Source organism: Lepisosteus platostomus, chromosome 12 (assembly GCF_059453375.1).
Source record: "Lepisosteus platostomus isolate fLepPlt1 chromosome 12, fLepPlt1.hap1, whole genome shotgun sequence".
NCBI lineage: Eukaryota > Metazoa > Chordata > Actinopteri > Semionotiformes > Lepisosteidae > Lepisosteus > Lepisosteus platostomus.
The window spans coordinates 17,135,541-17,154,769 of NC_142622.1; the positions used below are offsets into that span (position 1 = coordinate 17,135,541).

Genomic DNA, 19,229 nt, shown 5'->3' on the forward strand with positions numbered 1-19,229 from the left:
CCTGAAGTTCTGTTTTCTGGTACGCCTCGTGGAAGAGTTTACTTCATTTTTTAAAAATAAAAAAACTGAATGCGTCGGATAAAATCATACATTCGTCTAGATGTATTCTTTGTTAATCACATTTGTCTTACGTACACACGGAATATTACCATTTATAGACACGCCTTTGAAACGTACAAAAAGGAATTTGGGCACACCGACCTGTTCAGATCTTTCTATCTTGACGACGTTTGAGCAAATAGGTTTTACTGCTAGAATTTTACGAGTGACACAATTTGTTACCTGTACTTTAAATTGAGTTGATTGAGTGAAGGTTTTCGCTATTCTGAGTACCTCAATTCAATTCCCATGTTCCAGGCTAGAAACACTAATTTTGTCAGTGCTCACCTCTAAATGCATTTTTTAGCATGCTGACAAAAGGTTTAAACTATTCCATGTGAAAGCAATCTAATGTATAACTTAAACGTTACTTACACTTGATTTAACCTTTGCAATCTCAATGCTATGCCCAAGCATTCTTTTGTCCTTTTTTTATTACTTCCTCATACTATGTAGTTGATGACGGTGAGAATTCAGTGTACTTTGCCTGAATAAAGAATAAAATCTCCGGAGGCATTGTGACATCACCCAAGCACAGTCAACACACCAGAGGTAAAAAATCAGCATATATTTTATTTTAACTCCCCTGGGGAGCTGGAGTACAACTAGTACTCTCTGACTCTGAAAATACAGTACAAGAAACCTGAAGAGCTCCTGAATGCCTTCCATGCAGGTGCTGGCCATTCTCAGATACCTTCCAAGCTGGCCTTGCCTGCAAGTTGCTCTTAAGGCAGGCAAGAAAGCAACCCAGTTGCAGTCTCCCACATCTGCTCTTGCCCCCTAAACTGGGGCAGGTAAACTCCACTGGGTGTGTGATAGCCAGAAATATGGCAACTGAAATTACCGCTTTGAATTACTGTGAAGGGCATTCGTCTTGATTCTCAAATGTGATAGTGTAGGACGCTTTCCGCAAGAAATGCAGTGGATGGAATTGCAGGACAGGCACAATGCCCTCTGGGTGATCTGGAGTGGATATGAATTTACTGGCAATACAGTGTCTTCTGTTGCGTCACAAAGTGTCTAGCACGGATTGTGAAGAGATCTGTGGATTAGAGTGATCTTTCCCGAACAAAGTTTCCTTCCATTTACACTGGCCAACCATTTCAGGGAACATACCAGAACAGTCAGGATTGAGGTCCTTCCCAGTCCTGTGGAATATACACACACTACTGTGTCTGCCACAGTCATGGCCGCAAATACCTTGTTTTCTGTCCTTTGGCAGGAATTCAAAAGCACCAATGCCAGAAAAACATCAAGTGAAATTTAATATAATTTTGTGCAGAAAAGTCCACATAGGAAGAAGGCACAAATACATATGACATGGTAATAGTGAGATGTAGGAAGTTACAGTATGCATGAAAGGATCTATGTATTTATACAGTATGTAAATATCCTTTTTAAGGTCCTTGTAGTATTTAAGAGTGATTTTACATTCAAAGGTAATGAAGTCATCCTCTGGCACAGCCTCTATGCCAGTGAGCCTTGTTACTTGAACTGAGTGAGAAAACAGTCCTACAAACCTTTGGTTTCAGCTAGAGTTACAGATCATGGATATGAATCCGTGCTGCAAAGAGTTCAGGGCTATACTGGCAAGACTGCAGACTGGTGTTGTACACAGAGCTTCAGAGAAAGCACACACAATTATACAGTAAATTACATATCTGATGTCAGTGAAGATATTCAGCCTTTAGGAAGTGGCCATAAGCCATTTAAGCATACTGTATGTTTTCTTACAAACCTTTTCATGAACTGCCTTTTTGGGAGATGCTCTTCAGACGGCCTTTAACGGAAGAGCTAAGTAATAAGTAATAAAAACCCATAGACATCCAGAATAATCTGAAAAGCCGATTCACACAGCCATTACTGAACTGTCACTCTGATTCACAAGAAGAAGTACACTAAGAAAGACACTACTGATTGATGTGTTTGAGAACTTTGGTAATGACAGTGATTTTTTCTTTCAAATATTTCTTACAGTATAACAATATAATATGTGTCAGACTGCAGGATTCTCAATACAATTGTCCAGACAGAAGGGGGTAATTGTATTTTATGCATGAGCCTTTAGTAGGTGAAGAATAAAAAAATGTTTTGCTTTCTACTGTACATAAGAAAGGTTACAAAAGAGAGGAAGCCATCTGGCCCATCTAATCCATTCGGTAGTTTGTAGATAAATGATCCAGGGATCTCATAAAGCTGTTTGGTACCAGGGTACCAGCTTCTACAATATGGCTAGTTTGCTTGCTCCGGAATAGAACAATTGTAGCAGCAGTATTAAGAATATAAGGATGAAGCTTTGTCATACAACCAGAGTTTTAATTTAAGAATTTTTACAATGCAACTAAATCACCTAAGGCTTTATTCAGAACCCTCCTGGAAATCAACATAGGACTCCAGGTGCGGTCCAACTTGAGAATTGTGCAGGTTCTTGGCTAACTTTCTGGACTTTCATTTAATCCTGAATGGGCAAATTAAAAGTACAGGTTTAGATACTCTGTGGTTCAACACAGTGATGTCTCTTCTTTATTCTCAAAAGTAGGCAGGAGCTGTGTGGAGACAGCACTAAATGACTTTACTTGGTAATTAAAAGCATGGTTCTGAGTCCTAAGATATTGCTGTATATGGTGATACTCTCATAATGAACTAGTTTTATCTTATTTTTTGAGGAAGTTGGTGTTGAACAGATAAGCTATTTGTTACGTAGCAGTGGCAGGCAATAGATTGAAATATCACAGTTCTTCTGAAAGGAGTCAGCAGCTAGCAGGGAGAGCCCAGTGTTTAACAGGCATTGCTCAAGCCATAGTGCCGATTCTTAGTCATTTTAACAGCTCTTTTTTGCTGTGCTGTAAATTGTACTTGGCTTCAGTGCATATATTTAAAACAAATGAAAATGTCTCAGGAATAGGTAAACGTTTATTCCATGCTGAAAGGAAAAGAGACAACGTTTTAGATGTGGTCAAAATCCTGAAGAAGGCAACATAGCTGAAACATTGCATCTCTTTTCTTTTCCTTTCAGCATGGAATAAACCTTTACCTGCTTCTTTGCAGTTGACACATCTACCTTTCAGAAATATCTTATGAATGCCAAGATGAACTGGCTTCTGACATAATGACTGCTTAAAATAAGTGGTGACCCTTGAGTAATGTACCAGATAGAGAACTTGAAAATGCTCATGACTATCATGGAATGAAGAAAAAAAGACAAGAACAGTATTTACATTGTAAACATTCTGTATTCTAAAACACTTCTGTACCAATTAAATAGAGTTGGTGAAATACAATATAAATTACAATTCTGTACAGTACAGTGTAGTAAACACTATGTCCAAACAGGGGGCTATTTACACCATCGATTCGGGGAGAGCAGCTTTTTTAAAATAAGGTCCTGGGTTTTTACTTGAAATTACAGTAGACCGTTTGTTTTTGCAGCTCCTCGTGATGAAATCTGTTTAAAAATACTTTTAGCAATACTTTTCAAGCAGAGCACACAAGACCCACTATCATCCAAGTATATAAAACTATGATACATACATTTTTTTTGTTTCCCCATCATTGTCCAACCCTACCATTCCACATAAAAGTTTAAATTAGGAGAGTCTAAGTACCATTACATAATGGAAATTGTACTTGTTCCAAAACACAACAAAACTGAAGCTCTCTTTGTAGCAGTAACACTTTTCTCAGTCCTGTATCTACCTGGCAGACAGGTTTGAATGTTAGTGTTTTAAATGCCTTGAGGCACTGGATGATGAATGGTGATTGAGTTTTTACGGATTCCAGTAAAAGCCTAGTCAACACAGTAGCGGCCTTTTGGAAGACAGACGTCATGGAAGAGTGTTTTGTGAAACACAGAGAAGCAAAAGGCATTACAATACCTAGCCATCAAGGGAAATATGGCACAGAGCTTTCCCTTTAAAAAAACAAACAAACTAGGGTATGGACAGCAGATATAACAGATTCTTTGGCAATTCACAACATTTAAAATCATACAGACAAGGAGTTAGGAAAACAGACAATTTTAACAGTGGTATAGTTTCTAACAGAAAACCCACATTCTCTCAGGAGGTAAGCTTGTCTGAGTGAATAGGCGTCTCCAATGAAGTAATTCAGAATTAATACAGCATGTCAAAGTTATAAAATGTGGGCTTTAAACTAAGTACATGTGTATCTGTATAATGTGCACCAACTACTAGCTGTTAGCTGGTGTCTAATAAAAGGACAAAGTCACGACCCAGCAGAAACCATTCAGTCACCTTTCCGAATATACAAATCAGGTTCCAATATACACAACCAAACACTGTTTCTCTACGCAGCAGGGGGCGTAGCAAGAGCAAAAGCCGAGGATCAGCTGACCCACGAGCGGCGGTGTTCTTGCGTCTTCGGGGGGGTGGCGACGCCTCTCCGTTTCCCGCTGGTGCTGGCGGCCGACTGGGACCTGGGTACGCTGTCCTGCGCTTTGACCTTGTTGGGGGCTGGAGAGAGGCGGGTGGGCTTCACAAACACGCCGTGTCCCGGGAGGCAGCGGAAATACTCCCGCCCATGGACAGTGCCGTCGTGTTTGCCTGTAAACACAACAAATAAAAACATTTACATCCACAGGATAGATATTTCACAACGCAAACTTTCTTTCTCCGCCTCAGTGGCGATGGCTCGTCTCAGAGTAAGAAGAACTTCCTTTTTAATTTAAGAACTTCAGTCCCTCTCTGTCCACAAATATGTAGACCACTTTTAAACATAAGTGATAATTTTACAACACATGGTGTGCCAAACAAGACTTTGAAATAAGCATGCAGCTCAAGAGCTACATCAACATAAGAGCTAACATTTTTCTCTACCAGTGAAAACAAGTTATACAAATGACAATTTACGGTCTCCTGCTCATTTACAATAATAAACGTTATAAGCTGATGGGAAGAAGGAACTGTGTCAGCATCAACACCTTAGCATCATACAGCAGATACAAGATCCTTCTGTATCTCAGTATAAATGAGACACTGTATACGTTGTAGTACTTCTATGACTATATGTAAAGTGATGTAAAAAAGAAAGAACACCCCCTTGCGATTCTATGGTTTTATAAATTAAGACATATATGCATCTAGTTCTCAACAACTCCTAGCAGTAGATAAATCTCAACTCATGTGAGGGATAATGCACAAATTTTACTTTGTTGTTTTTTATCAAGCAAATAATCAGTCAATATTCAGAAGCCTTGTGTGAAAACGTAAGTGCACCCTTACTGCTTCCATATGAGTTAAGAAGGCAATTAGAATCAGTTGCTGCAAAATAATCCTAAGAGTGTGTATTTTTTTTTTCATATTACTGTAAATATGAGCACTTCTGTGCTGGTGATACTAATCAACAAGTATGTGTTTAACTGTCCTTAATTGTTCCTCAGCATCAAAACCACTTACCAGCTGGAAGGTCAAGCTTCACTCCAACCCAGACTCCCTCTGCAAAATCCACAGCACCAACATAGTGAATAGTCCCAGTTTTATTTCCAATACACACATGTTCGCCTGGCGCCATCCACTCAGGAGAGTGTCTTAAAGGAGGACCCTCATCACTGCTTAAGGAGTCCATATGATTCTTGTTCATGGATGTGTCTGTAGCTGGAGGGGTAGAGTCTCCACCTGATTCCACAGACACCCCAGCAGTCAGTTCTTCACTCGAGTTTGTCAGGCACATGTAATCGGTCATCCTTTGTGTGCTCTGCAAGGCCTCGACAGGGGCACACAGTGACTGTCGGCCATTTTGCATTGGGCTATGGATTTGGTTAATAGCACCACACTTAGAGCTTTGATCCAGTTCTTTCTGACCTGCCAAAAAGCCTTTTTCTTCACACTGCTCGTCAATAAACTGCCCAATGTCCTTCTCATCATCTGCGCCTTTGAAGTCTGTAAACTCTTGACTGGAGAGACACAGAGCATGTTCGTTCGATGATGAATCTGGCACAACATCAGCAGCTTGTGTTGCAGAGGCTGATCTACTGTCCTGACAATTTAGCGAGCATGAGGAGAAAATGGTTGCAGTTCTGGAGGGAGTCCTACTTTTGGGTTCAGCAACCTCCTTGCATGGAAATGACTCATTTTCTAAGGCACTTTTAGTTTCAACTAAATATTTTGCTGCATGTTGTGGGGCTTCCTCAACGTGCTCCAGCTGGTCCTGGCTGAAGGAGAGCCTCCTCTCCAGATGTGAGGGGTCACAGGGCTCAGTGTCTCTGTTCTGATTGGCCAGCTGGTCAGTACTGTCACTGCCAGCGAAGAGCACATCAGACAGAGTGGCGTTAGAGGCACTGTGGGAGAAGTAGCCGCTGGTCATGCTACTGGCAGTGGGGCTGCGGGAGACTTCTTTTTCTAAAACTCGACAGCTGGTCAGCTCAGATTTGGAAGAAAACAAGTCCCTGCTCTCCAGGCTGGCATTGTAAACATCAAAGTCTGCAAATTCTTCAGGAATGTAAGGCTGTAAACTCTGGAGGCCATGAGAGCCCACACCGGGCTTGCTCACGCTGTCCGAATCAGTATCGTCTTCTTCAGAATCCTAAAGGTTGATGAAACAAAGAAATACAGTTTAACAGAATGAAGAATAACTTAAGAAACTTGGAGAGATATTCGGATAATATGTTAAATTGTTTTCACCATTTTAGACCACTGATAATAAAATAATTAATTTATAAAAGGCATTTGTAGCCCCTTGTATACTTATTTCCAATAAGAACATTTAAAATCTTTGGATTTTTGTCAAGAAGGCTGACGCATTTTCTTAGGCCCAGAACTGTTGCCTATGTCTTTGAGCATAAATAAAAGGCTCTGCGCCGCAGGTCTAGAAAATACCTGGAAGATTCATCACATAAGCTACTTCATAAACATATCCTCCTCAGTTGGTGAGGGCTGAACTTTCGATGCAGAAAGTCTACAAAGCCTAATGACCGTTTTTAAACTTTTATTGCCCTGAGGCCTGTTGCTTATTAGAAATTCTCACATTTACATCCAAAAGCCATAATAATAGGTACAATATCAGTCAAATGAACACATTATCCTGTGTTCCAGTGTCGGGCAATGAGAGACTGGCTAAAGGAACACAAGAGGAAGATTTCCATTGCCTATCCAGGCCAGACCAATTCTCAGATCTGAGTGCTATTAAAAATGGGCAGAACCTGCAGATTGTGCAGTTGGATTCCACATGTCTTAATCTCCATCAAAACAATGGTGACAAAGGCAATTCTTCTGGAAAAATGGGATGAGGTTGATAGTAATGGTTGTTTTTATTTATAATGCACATATACATACAGTATAGGACTGGGGACACTATTGGCTGCCAAGAGGCCCAAAATTATTTAGTACAGTTCCTACAGTATGTGTAGGCTGCACCTAAGAAGAAAAAAATCATTTTCTGATCATCTTTAGACTTTCCAGTGTCACTAAGTTTTCAGCAATTTTCAGTGATGTGGCATTGACCCTAAATTTTTACTCAACTTTAGGAGTACCTATCAAAATTAATACATTTAAATCTTAATTTTGGTCTTCAACAAATTCAATTTTGTGCTTTTCATTTTAAGCTATACAAATTATTAACAGCATTCAGATCAAGGGTTTTATTTATATGTGTTACATGACTGACACAAGTGTTGCTCCAATGAAAGCTTTCCTTTACTCATTTTCTTTCACAAAGAAATATACAAATATAAAAACAGTAGCAGCAGAATTAAACTTCTGCCTTTTAGAAGAGAATCTAGGTAACATTATTTGTATCCCATAGTAGTGAACATTTACTACGCCAGCTTTCTCAAGACACTGCATATGAGCAAGCCCTCCTTATACCCACTAGCTGGTAGCATGACAGTAAATGTGGGACTTACAATCTTAGCTCCTTGTGTGTTATAGTGATCTAGTTGCATGCTGCTGGCAATACATCCTGAGGACACAACACTGTCAGGGCTGTGAGCCAGCTTAGAACTATCCTGAGATGGAGGCATGCTCTGCAATGGTTGAGACACACAACAAGCAAAACGTCACACAAACAAGGCAATGGGCAGGTTAATTCAAAACACTTGAGACATGCAGTTAAAAAGCGAATGGCGAGATAGGCATGCACAACACAAAAAACACTACTCCGCCATTCCCATGTGACAGCACAGTACATATTCATGCCAAGGCTCAGGCAGAACACATTGGTAAATCTTGGGCTGGCTGGAACAGGATGGGAAGGGCAATGTGACATCTCTAGCGAGGTGATGCATTTGCACTCATCCGCAGTGCATCCAAGTGGAAACGTCGTTTTCCTTAGCCAAAATAAGATGGCGGAAGAGAAACAGCTGGCTTCTGTAGAGCCTCTAGAATGTTTTAGGGATATTCAAAATGATTTTTTATATCTAAATAAAGGAAGCAAATTTCTTAACCCAATTCCTATTCCTACATTTCCATCTGGATACATTCAAGATTTAAGAGCACTAACTATTCTTGATATATGAGGTAATTCACATGCACCTGCAACCAATTAAATTTATTAGCTTGCTTCAGGTCATCAGCAGTTCCCTCTGGACTAGGCTGTTGCACTTGACAGTGCACAGTTCACACTTGCTGCACATTTCAAACATACTCATTTTTGAGTGCCGTCATGGACTGAGGGAGAAAGTTAATACCTATAATGCCAAAAATAACAATAGCAACAATACAAAGGGTAGTAGGAGGTTCCTGCTTTTGAAAATGGGTGCTCAGTATTTTGGAAAGTACCTTCTCTTGGCTGTGACTATCAGTAATGCAGTATAAACGGGGTCTCTCTCTGTGCAGTCCCACAGAGAGACTGTCTGGGGGGATCAGTGTGTTACCTCTTGTCCAAGGAGAGGTCTTGATTCCAGGGAATGCTTTACTTTGTGCTCTTCTTTGACAGGCATTAACGACTTTAGGAATTTGGGTGGCTGAGGTGATAATGCTTTAAACGGACTTGCATTAAAGAAAAGGGGAGCTTCTGGTACACAACCTGAGAAAAACAAGCAATGAAAGTTTCTCCTTCAAAAGAACTAAGACAAGTTTTATGAAAATATAGAGAAATACAATCAGTAAAGCACTTATTTATTTTTTCCCCATTTTCTTCCATGAATTAATATCTAAGCGAAAAAACCCTAAACAAGGCAGATGGAAAATTTGTAGATGTTCTCTTTAGGTTACAACGACTTTTGAATATTTTAAGAGAGACTTTCAGAAAATATTCCACAGCCTTAGAACCATTTAGGGAAAAAAAACAATTTAGTATAATAATAAATGTTATCTGACATAAAACTAAAAAACTAAAGTATACAATGTGAAATTTTATTTCAAGACATTTTCCAGCAAAAATGAAATGGATTGGATGGAGTCTTATTTTCCATTTGAGCTCTTAAACACTTAAATGGGACAACAATTATTTCCCTAACTGGACAACAGGATAACTCGATTCTTTCCATGACTTTTATAGGCACTGCTGTAGGATTGTGACTTTAAAAATATCAACTGTGGGAAACATGAAATGGGTTCAGATCAGCTAGTCTGATCTTGTCATAGACTGGGATGGGAAACCTCCAAGCAAAACCAGGTCCATGCTGCAAGTGGTGTTGCTGGACCAGTACAGTAGGTGGCACTTATCCATCTGGACCAAAAGCTCCAAACCCAGTGTGGTGGGACATCAAAGATCCCATGGCACTGTTTGCAAGAAAAGAGCCTTAACCCTTAATTTCACTTTGGGCTGCACAATCTTGCCTTCCTAAATTCCAGGAGGTAAAGTAACTTATCTGCTGCATCTGCTAAGTAGCTGGGGTGCTGCGTGTCACCCCAGCTTTGGGTTCCTTTGGGATGAAAAGCCCTACACAAGCACATGGAATTATTCTTCTTCCTGATTAGAGCAATCGAATGAACTACAAGCTAATTTTGGAAAGAGGCCAAATAGTGATGCAAACAATTGGGTCTGGAGCTGACCCATGCTGTACTGTATGATGCAGAACTATCCGTATAAATCAAGCAGCAGCTTTCAACAAGGAAATACAAGCCTGCAGCCCAGTGTGGATTTCCATCCCTTCATGATCCATGTGATTTGAGAGCTTTCCAGATAAAACACTGTCCCAGAGCTCTGCAAAGCAGCTTGCGGAGGAGTGTTCTGATGCAGCGTGTGCCCTTCTGCACTAATGGGGAATGCTTATAATGCAAAGCACCACGCAGCCCGTGCAGTTCAATGTCAGACGCACAAAGGGCCTATGTGAAATGGATTTTTGTTGTGTGCGAATGCTTTCAGCTGAAGCATCTGCTACACAAGGCAACTCGCTACACAAGGTACAATAGCTCTGGAAAGGTTAATTTCATGGGCACTTACCGTGATTTTCTTTACTTTTGAGGGGTGAGTCCTTGGGGAGAGTTCCATAAAGAGATATGTCCTGATAACTGGACAAGCAGTCTGAAATATCCAGATGGCTTTCTGAGTGGCCCTGTGATAGAGGAAAGCAATTGGGAAGATGACGGGTCATCTCCAAAACATGTTCACTGCAGAAGGGGCTGCTTCAGCTTTACTGCTGCTAACGATGTAAAAGTGAAATGAGCAGAAAGAAATTCGATAGAGATCTTGACTATACATAACTTGTACCTCATGTTTCCTTACAAACAAAATTTGAAAAGCTCAATATAAAATTGAACTGCTCAGTTAAGTATGCCTTATAAAAAGTAATGTAACAATATTAATTAATATTAGTGGCAGTATGAGGTGAGCTCACTTCAAAAATGTAGTCTTGAGTGATATACAGGGGATATACTTTCTGAGGGCCAGCAAGTACTTGTAGTCACACCTGGCTGTCCGGTGAATGACAGAGGAAAAAAGATTATGAGAGTAATATTCCTGCTCCAGTGACAGCAGTGCAGCCCGTAGCAGACGGCCAACACAGAATGTTTTAAGACTCTTCGTCTCTGACAGACATGGGATATTCAGTCCATCCAAGCTATTAATGACTTACTAATTATTATTAATTGACATCAACTACAAATTAGCACTGTTCCTGAGTCTCTGGTGCCGTTTGGAATTTGCTGAACTTATAAAAGCCTCAGGCCCAAGGCTTCTCTGGAACTGAATGACATCACAGTTTGTCATGGAAATCCGCGCCTCTGGTTGTCTTTCACTTACCTGCCCCTCTTCTCAGAATTTTAGCAGCTTTCCTACCTTAAAGTCATCATCCTCAGTGAGGTCAGATCTGCCACAGGACACCTGCACACAGACACCAGGGAGGTCAAAGCCAAGCCAAACACATCATCATTTTATCACTCTCGCATCAAAGGAAACAAAATTCACTGACAGGCCAGGAACTGATAAAATAATTTCTGTTATTGCTATTGTTACTTTTTAGGGTCAATTAAATTACATGTTTCTGGACAACTGGGAAGAGTGATGGTCGATTCCGAACTCTGTCAAGGGTTAATGAATCAGAAGGACCAAACTCTCCACTTAAAACATATCAATTATATCAATTAAACAGTCTTGAAAAGGCACTTGTCACAAGGCTTCCTTTACCTACAGGTTGTGAGACTTACGTGCTGCACGTTGGGTGTGCTGATGCTCCTCCGGATGTGCCTTCCTTTTGAAGACAGTGCTTCTTTGACTGTGACAGCCTACATGAAGACAAAACAGCAGTCCATCAGCTCCCACTGTTGATGATACATCGACATGCTGCTCTACAGAGATGTAGAGCACAGGTCTAAATTTCTGTCTGACCTCCAGTGGGAAATTCTGGGATCTTTGCTTCTTTGGCAGTACAGCATTTCCGTTGGTGGAAACTTGTCAGTGTGTTAGCAGTGGGAGATAAAGCATAGGAAAGTCTCAAGTCTCTGTCTTAAGCTGACATATTAAGATTACAGACCATTTTATCAAACTTGTGTTTGGAGCAACCAGTAGAGGTAACGGTTACAGGACAGGCTGGCTCTACAGTCCAGACATCAGTGTGAGTACTGTGAGCTGCTGTGTTTGGTCAACTTGCAGAGTTGGCAATGACAGCTGTGTTAGTCCTCTGACGTCTAAAAGCACACTCTGTGGGAATGGGTCAACGGCACAGAGATGGCACACAAGACGCTGATGAGAATGGACAGCTGTTTTGAGCAGGCAGTATGATCACCGTCTTTGTCTCCCTTGTGCAATTCAGGGGAGCTGCTGCTGCTGTGAGCTCCAAAAATTGGTTCTTTCCAAATAGTGGTGTGTAAAAAGTAATTGGCCATTAAAATAAAAACAAACTTGTCTGCTCTTTTAGACTTTTATATGATTTTTGTCCGATTGGGTCCACAGAGAAAAATTCTATCCTGAATGTCAGCCACTAGGAATAACACAAATGTAAGAATACTAAGACCAGAGCTGCACAAATGCAGCATTACATTAAATGCTTTATGCTTGTGGTTTATATGATAAGGCTGGAGTCTGCATGTGCAATCCATCTCCAGTCTTTTAAGAGATCCTGACCAGAAGTACTGTAGTACTCCATATAACTCCATGTGTTAGGCGGCCATCCTGTGATACTTGATATTGTGATATTGTTCCTGTCAGAAACTGTTCTGTTCAGTTGAATCACTTCTGTGTTACTGGCAGTATTCCTATTGAAAAACACCCCTTTGACCTCTGAACATACAATTCTGTGGTCCTGTAATGTGCACAAAGCCACTGAACAATTGTTATACCCAGTACAGGAACAAACCACATTATACATTGCCATCGTTCAATATGTTGTCCCTGTAAACAGTGATTGTTTAGGATTAACTGCCTCCTTTATCTTATATGATCATTTACGTTAGATTATTTTGATCTTTCTTACTAGCTGTAGTAATGTATCATGGAAGGAACTAGGATGTTCCTGTAATACAGGTGTGGTGACAATCCACAAAACATTTTGGAGTTATAAACAAGACTTTCACTCTCAATATGTAACAATGTCAGAAATCCATTTTTTTGTGAAAAGCTGCTCTGTAATAAATATAAAGCAATTTAAATAAGTGTCTCATTGCCACTACACACTACATACAGCACAAGAGATGCATGCGATGAACATACTGCATCACGCTGAATTTGAATAATTTGACGTTCTTAAATTGTCAGGTCACTTGTCACTAGCTGCTCGCTCTCTACTTGCACAGAGATGGAACAGCAGACACAAGAGGAAGCAGAAAGCAGGAGCAGAAGCTGCATTGCTGCCAGGACCTGTCTGAGGCGCTCCAGGCTCAGGATGTTCTCCACCTCCAGCACGCCGCGCGTGTACTTTTCGATGTAGGTCTCTCCGTCTGCCGAGCCCTCGCTCTCTCCTCGTGCCGCCATCAGAGCCAGCGTCTCCCGGTCCTCCGTCTCCTCGGAGGCCTGGGCGGGCAGGGAACAGGGGATTACTGGCTCCTCCTAGCCCCACCTCCTAGCACGACATCGGCGTGTGGGCTTGGGTGTGCGCGTTTGTGTGCTAAGGTTTGCACCAGTTTGATGACGGCCTTTTCAAATGACTGTGCTTTTCAGCTGAAAGGGGAACTGCAGTCCCAATTTCTCAGGCCAGGTATTAAATCTCGGTAACAAAATCAATTCAATTGATGTTATAGAAAAAATGAACAAATTTCAAATTTTTAGTGAAAAAGTACAATAAGTCACCATTGTTGTCACAAACTTTCATTCGACTTCCCACAAATTGCAAATTGTGTCCCTTCCTGCTCACTAGTCATCGTAATGACTAATTTAATGGGGTGTACGAGTAAATAAGTACAGGTTGTGCAGCAGACATTTCACCACAGAAATGTTCCAACATGATCTGCATGCAGAGTTAAAAAGTAAGTAGCATTTGTCAGCAAAACCATCTCGAAATTGAGAGCAATATTTCTATTGGATTAAAAGAGATGTATTCACAAGCCTGCTTGTTTACAATGTAATAAGGCTGCAACACGTCACCGGACGTTTTGTTGCCTTGTTTTGATTCGCTGTATATGGAGCTACGCATACCTGGAACTTATAGTCTATTTTGTGATGTAAGTTGGAGGTTTTACAAGTTACTGTGTACATTTTACTTTTACTGTGGTTTAAAATGCACTCATCAATGCTGATTCTTTATAACCCCAAAACATAAAAATAGCGTTGCAGTTCCCCTTTAAAATAGTGCAGAGTGCACATTAATAACAGCGCCATTCAAAATTGTGTGTTCTAAGTAGAAGTCAACATTGCGGAGGAAGAGACTGCAGTGAGGCACCAGAGGTTATGAAATAGAAAGCTACAATATTATATAGTATACAGTACATACAGTAAAAGCTACATTTATAAAGCTACCTTTGACCACATTTATCCAGCAACCATATTGTTACAGATGTACTGTTTTTGTAGAAGCCCAGTCAAAGGCATTAGTACTATACAGTATGTACACAGCTCTTTGCAAATTAGGTTTAGTATGATTGCACATTTTAAACATTTTAAAGTGATAATGCATCCACATCTGCAACCTGTTAAAATGCACTGTGAGTCCGATATGGGGGCATTGGAAGTGCTCAGTTACTATTTGACTATTTGGTTATATACTGTAGTTATTATTTGTCCAGTTAGAGGCTCCTAAATGACTGGAAGTACAGTAGTTTTGTGGACTGTATCACAAACTTGTTACAGCGAAATAGTAAAAATGGAAATACTGTAACAATGCACTACACTGATCAAATTCTGCAGTGTTAATTCACAATGAGTCTTTCAATTTGTTACTGTAAGGTAATTATTATATTCATAGCAGAGAGAAAGTAATATTAAAAAAATATCTGATACACAGTGCAACATTGTGACGGTGTCGCAGAAGACAATTAAATTACCTTCGGTATGTTAGACACAATTTCATAAGTGACACCACAGGAATAGAGAACATTCTTCAAAGACATTCTTCTTTTCAGACTCTGGGTAAAACTCTGTAATAAAAAAAAACATTTAACACTGAATTTTATGGTGAAAGAGAACTAGAAAAAGACTAACAGCCTTTTGGTCATTTTTCCCTGGCCCTCTACTGGCAATTCTAGTATCTGTGGAATGCCAAGATTGCAAAAAGAATCTCACATCGACTCCAGGGTTCTCTTTGGAATCCAATACCAAGCTACAAACAACAATTCACTTCATAATCTCAGAATGCCTCTTTTACTCCAAATCCGTATTAAAAAGAGATGTCAATCAAACAAAATCTTAAGATTCGCGGATTGCAATTGATGGATAGCTGAATACAGTGAAATACCTACTACCAAATTACCACCTAGTGTTCTTCTTTATTATTCAGTTTTACTTTTTTTTTTACTGAGGCAATCTGAGTGAGCTTCCTTGCTCAAGAATACTGGAGCGGTTTTCCACTGGTATTTGAACACAACCTTCCAGTTCAGAGTCCAGAGCCCTTAGCACTCCCCACCCACAAGTAAACAACAGCTGCTTTCTGCATAACAGCATGGAGGATGAGTTTTATATGTACTAATTACATGCTTATGTTTAGGAAAAGAAAAGAAAGTCACCAACAATCTCCTTTCTTTTATTTATCTCTTATTTGTAATGAATACAATATAATACAACCTGCCTCTGTCTTGATACAGAAAGGTGTAATTTTTACATCACCTGCTTGTTATAAATGTTGACAGCAATCCTCTTCCTTATGACTAACTCCATAGGAGCAGGGTGACTGAGCTGAACAGTTGCTTTTACTATCAGATATATCCGTTCGTTCGGTGGAGTAATTCTGTTTAGATGGACTGAGTCATGAATGGACGAGTCCCAGGAGCAAACTGCTAACACCTGGAAAAAGACAAAAACGTATATCACTGCATTAAATGCACTTTGAAATGGTGATTAACTGTTTGAAATGGTGACTGGTAAAGGCAGAACTTCAAGCACTGACTTACTGCTCACATCGAAAACAAGATTTTACACTTTTAATATTGTACTACGGGCTGTTCTCGATTGATGCACTCTTGATTTGTACCAATTTGGTTTATTGGAGTTCAAAAATATTTACTGTTACCTAACTTGGAACACAAATGGCATTTAAAATGCTCACTGACAGTACAAGGATAGAAAATAGCTACTTCACCTTGACATTTAAGATGAAATTGATACACAATAATTAATATTTAGTTAAAACATTTGTACAACAATATAAACAATATTTAGTACAACATTAATAAATATGTGTCATTGTTTTTATTTGGGAGCTCATCTATTCGATTGGGACTGAACCTGGAACACTTCCTCCCTATTTACATGCATTCCTATGGGGAATTCATTTTTAATTTCTGCGTTTTTCTTTTTTTTTTTCAAGAATGTATCCCGCACATAATTCAATAAATCCTGTCAGTTTTATTCTTTGAAGGGCTTACTGCTTCAACTCCAATATGCAAATATTACGACTTTTTGGTTGTGCCGAAAATCATTTCAGCAATGCTACTTCTTGACAATGTTGTATACTGAGTGCTTAAAATGAAGGAAATTAATTCTAGAAAGATCTTTTCAGATGTCACTGAAGCGCAAAAAAAACAACACATATGTAAACACAGCACAATACTGTAAACATCACAGGAAACGCACGTCTCCCAATATGTTAGTAATAATACAGGCTATCGACAACAACACAAGGAAAATGCATGAAATAATGAAGAAAGCAAATAAATTATTCCCCGACTATAGTCTTCAGGAGGTGATTGGCACTCCTTACCATATCAGTAAGTCCAAACTGTCATCAAATATTTCTGATGCACACTACCATTGCTCAAAAAATGTACAGAAATGATATGGGATTTCATCCCAATAAAATTGTTTCTTTCTTTCAGCTTTTCAAATTATGTTACAATTGGTTGTCTACGGCTCCTGTGCGCCATATGAAGACTAGAAAGAGAGGTATCTGGGTAATTTTAATTAAGAGGAATCAAATGTTAAAACAATGAGGTGGCAGGAACTGGATTGAGTCTCAATATGGCACTCTGTATTTCAAGGTCTGTGTGCTTGTACCTCCTCATTGCTGTGCCTGATGATGGGCAGATAGAAGAACTGGCTACCGTGCTCCTTTGGCAGTATGGAGTTGACCCCCGATGCGTGAGGCCCTGTCAGCTGCTCATTCACGGTCAGGTCGTCCGCTGCAGGATTGGCACACAAGAAAATTATTCAGCACCTTCGCAGGCATCCTTCCTTTTCGGAGAAAGGGTAACGAGAATATCTCAGGCAACAACGGCAGCACTGACAGAGGCAGTGCATTCACTGTTTTTTTTCTCCAAAAGAACTGAGACAATCCCAACAGTTAAACCCCAGCAAAATGAATGCATGGAAATGTAGGTCAGCACACCCAGGCTGCATTAGTCAAGGCTATAACAGTAAATACGACTGATGAGATTTGGCCACTGTCCCGACAAAAGGCTTTGATGACCTGGCCAAATAGCTCACCAGTCCCGAGCAACAGAACAATGGAGAGTGACGATATTAGACATTACCATTCAAGTCCAGAAAGAGAACTGGGATATGAGCTTCCATTCCTGCAGACGGGGTCCTAGGACAAACAAAAATCACTTGCAGTGAAGTGTGGAAACCACTCATATAAATACACGTTCACAAGGCTGCAGCCTTGTTATTGTTTAATAAGTAAACACATAAGGCTGCTATGTTATTTTCAGAGCTTACGCATATTTTTCCAGTTTGTCCCTTTAAGTTTTTAACAGAAAATTTCATTTCCGCCTGCGCAAATGTGTCCTAACTGCAACACTGGTTTCAAGCCCCTGGCTGCTAGAATTGTATTAAAACAGCTTGACTCCAAACAATTAAAACAACTTAATTACATGCTCTGTGCTTTTCAGGCACTAGAATAAGAGGCACAATTTGAAGCGTCATCGCATGACATCTACAATAAGTGGAAATCCACATGTGGTTTTATACTAGGAGATTTGTTGTAATTAATAAAAGTCATAAATAAAGTAGTATAACCAACAAACAGCTATATTAGTATTACATATTAGTAATACTCTTCAGATACAATATACCTGCTTCACATAAAAATGGGCGAGATGCAATGACACTTGGCACTGAAATACACAGTCGCTGAGTGTGCTTGTGAAAGTGAATTTAGAAAAAAGGTAGAATTTCTATAACATATAACCAGATCTGAGACTTGTGTTTCTTTAAATAGCTCCCAACTAATCATTTATGATGCACAGCTGCTGAAGCATAGCTGCAGACAACAGTCATTTAAAGATGAGGCAAGAAAGACAAGTTTCTCCGACTAGATAGCCTTCATAGTTTTCCCCCCCGACGTCCACCAGAGGGCAGGGAAAGCCGAAGATCAAAAATACTTTACCCAACTAATTGAGGCCGCCTCTGCTGAATTACCAGCTACTATTTTTCAACCCCCCCAAAAAAAACCCTGACAGGCTCACGAGATTACTGCGAGTGGGGCCAGAAACGTGTGTGCTGCCGAACCTCAGCAGCCTTGAAACAGAGGGCTTCAGTCCGGGAAGCCGTTCGGGTTCAGCCGAGGAGATTACAAGGCAACAACAGGAGCGCCAAGCCGCCCTGTGGCGGCCGCCTACCAGTGCGCCGGTGCTCCTGGGATGCCGCTGCCGGGCGTGGGCACCAGCACGGCGTTCTGCTCCTCCGTCAGCCGCACCCACTGCTCCACCAGCCGAGCTTCTCTCTCCATGTCGTCCTCGGCCTTCTCTGGAGGGGGGGACACAGGCCGCTGTCACCTCGCTGCGCGAGCAAGGCCTCGCGGCCTAGACCGGGACTGCCGCTCTCTGCGGTCCACTGATGCTTACGTTTTAATCAAAGACTTGCGCTCAAGTTCAAATTAAGCAAACTCATGGGAAGAAAGGACAGAAATACTGCAGCCTGACAGCACAATATCAATCTCACACTGCAGAGCTGTGCTGTATAGAATCGGGCGTTCTGCAGCTAATTTAAACAATGAGTGCATATTGTGTGAATGGGATCCAAGAAGAATCAACAATGTCGCTAGAAATCTTAACTTTGAAGTTCTTGGAAGCTTTAAAAGTTGCAGGGTGATATTGTCAGCAGCCATATCACCCTGCAACTCACAACTGGCAACCCACTGAAGCTAAGCAGGTGTGAGCCTGGTCAGTACCTGGATGGGAGACCTCCTGGGAAAAACTAAGGTTGCTGCT

General features: G+C 40.6%; 1 protein-coding gene across 7 annotated transcripts in view; it reads right to left on the reverse strand.

The window, feature by feature from the left end:
• Positions 1–3,312: 3,312 nt before the first annotated feature.
• The window catches only part of kif13a (kinesin family member 13A), a 104,081-nt gene continuing 88,164 nt past the window's right edge, over positions 3,313–19,229 (reverse strand). For 4 of the 7 annotated variants that reach the window (XM_088601198.1, XM_088601197.1, XM_088601201.1 and 1 more), the window contains 12 exons: positions 18,639–18,765; positions 17,550–17,605; positions 17,074–17,198; positions 15,688–15,864; positions 14,910–15,002; positions 13,291–13,443; positions 11,643–11,720; positions 11,275–11,319; positions 10,441–10,552; positions 8,927–9,078; positions 5,514–6,639; positions 3,313–4,661 (listed from right to left, as the gene is read on the reverse strand). In XM_088601198.1, coding sequence (XP_088457324.1) covers positions 4,444–4,661; positions 5,514–6,639; positions 8,927–9,078; positions 10,441–10,552; positions 11,275–11,319; positions 11,643–11,720; positions 13,291–13,443; positions 14,910–15,002; positions 15,688–15,864; positions 17,074–17,198; positions 17,550–17,605; positions 18,639–18,765 — 2,462 coding nt within the window. In that variant the 3' untranslated portion in view covers positions 3,313–4,443. Of the gene's footprint in view, positions 4,662–5,513; positions 6,640–7,957; positions 8,078–8,926; positions 9,079–10,440; positions 10,553–11,274; positions 11,320–11,642; positions 11,721–13,290; positions 13,444–14,909; positions 15,003–15,687; positions 15,865–17,073; positions 17,199–17,549; positions 17,606–18,638; positions 18,766–19,229 lie in introns of all 7 variants that reach the window. The other 3 variants (XM_088601196.1, XM_088601195.1, XM_088601199.1) reach the window with 1 other exon arrangement.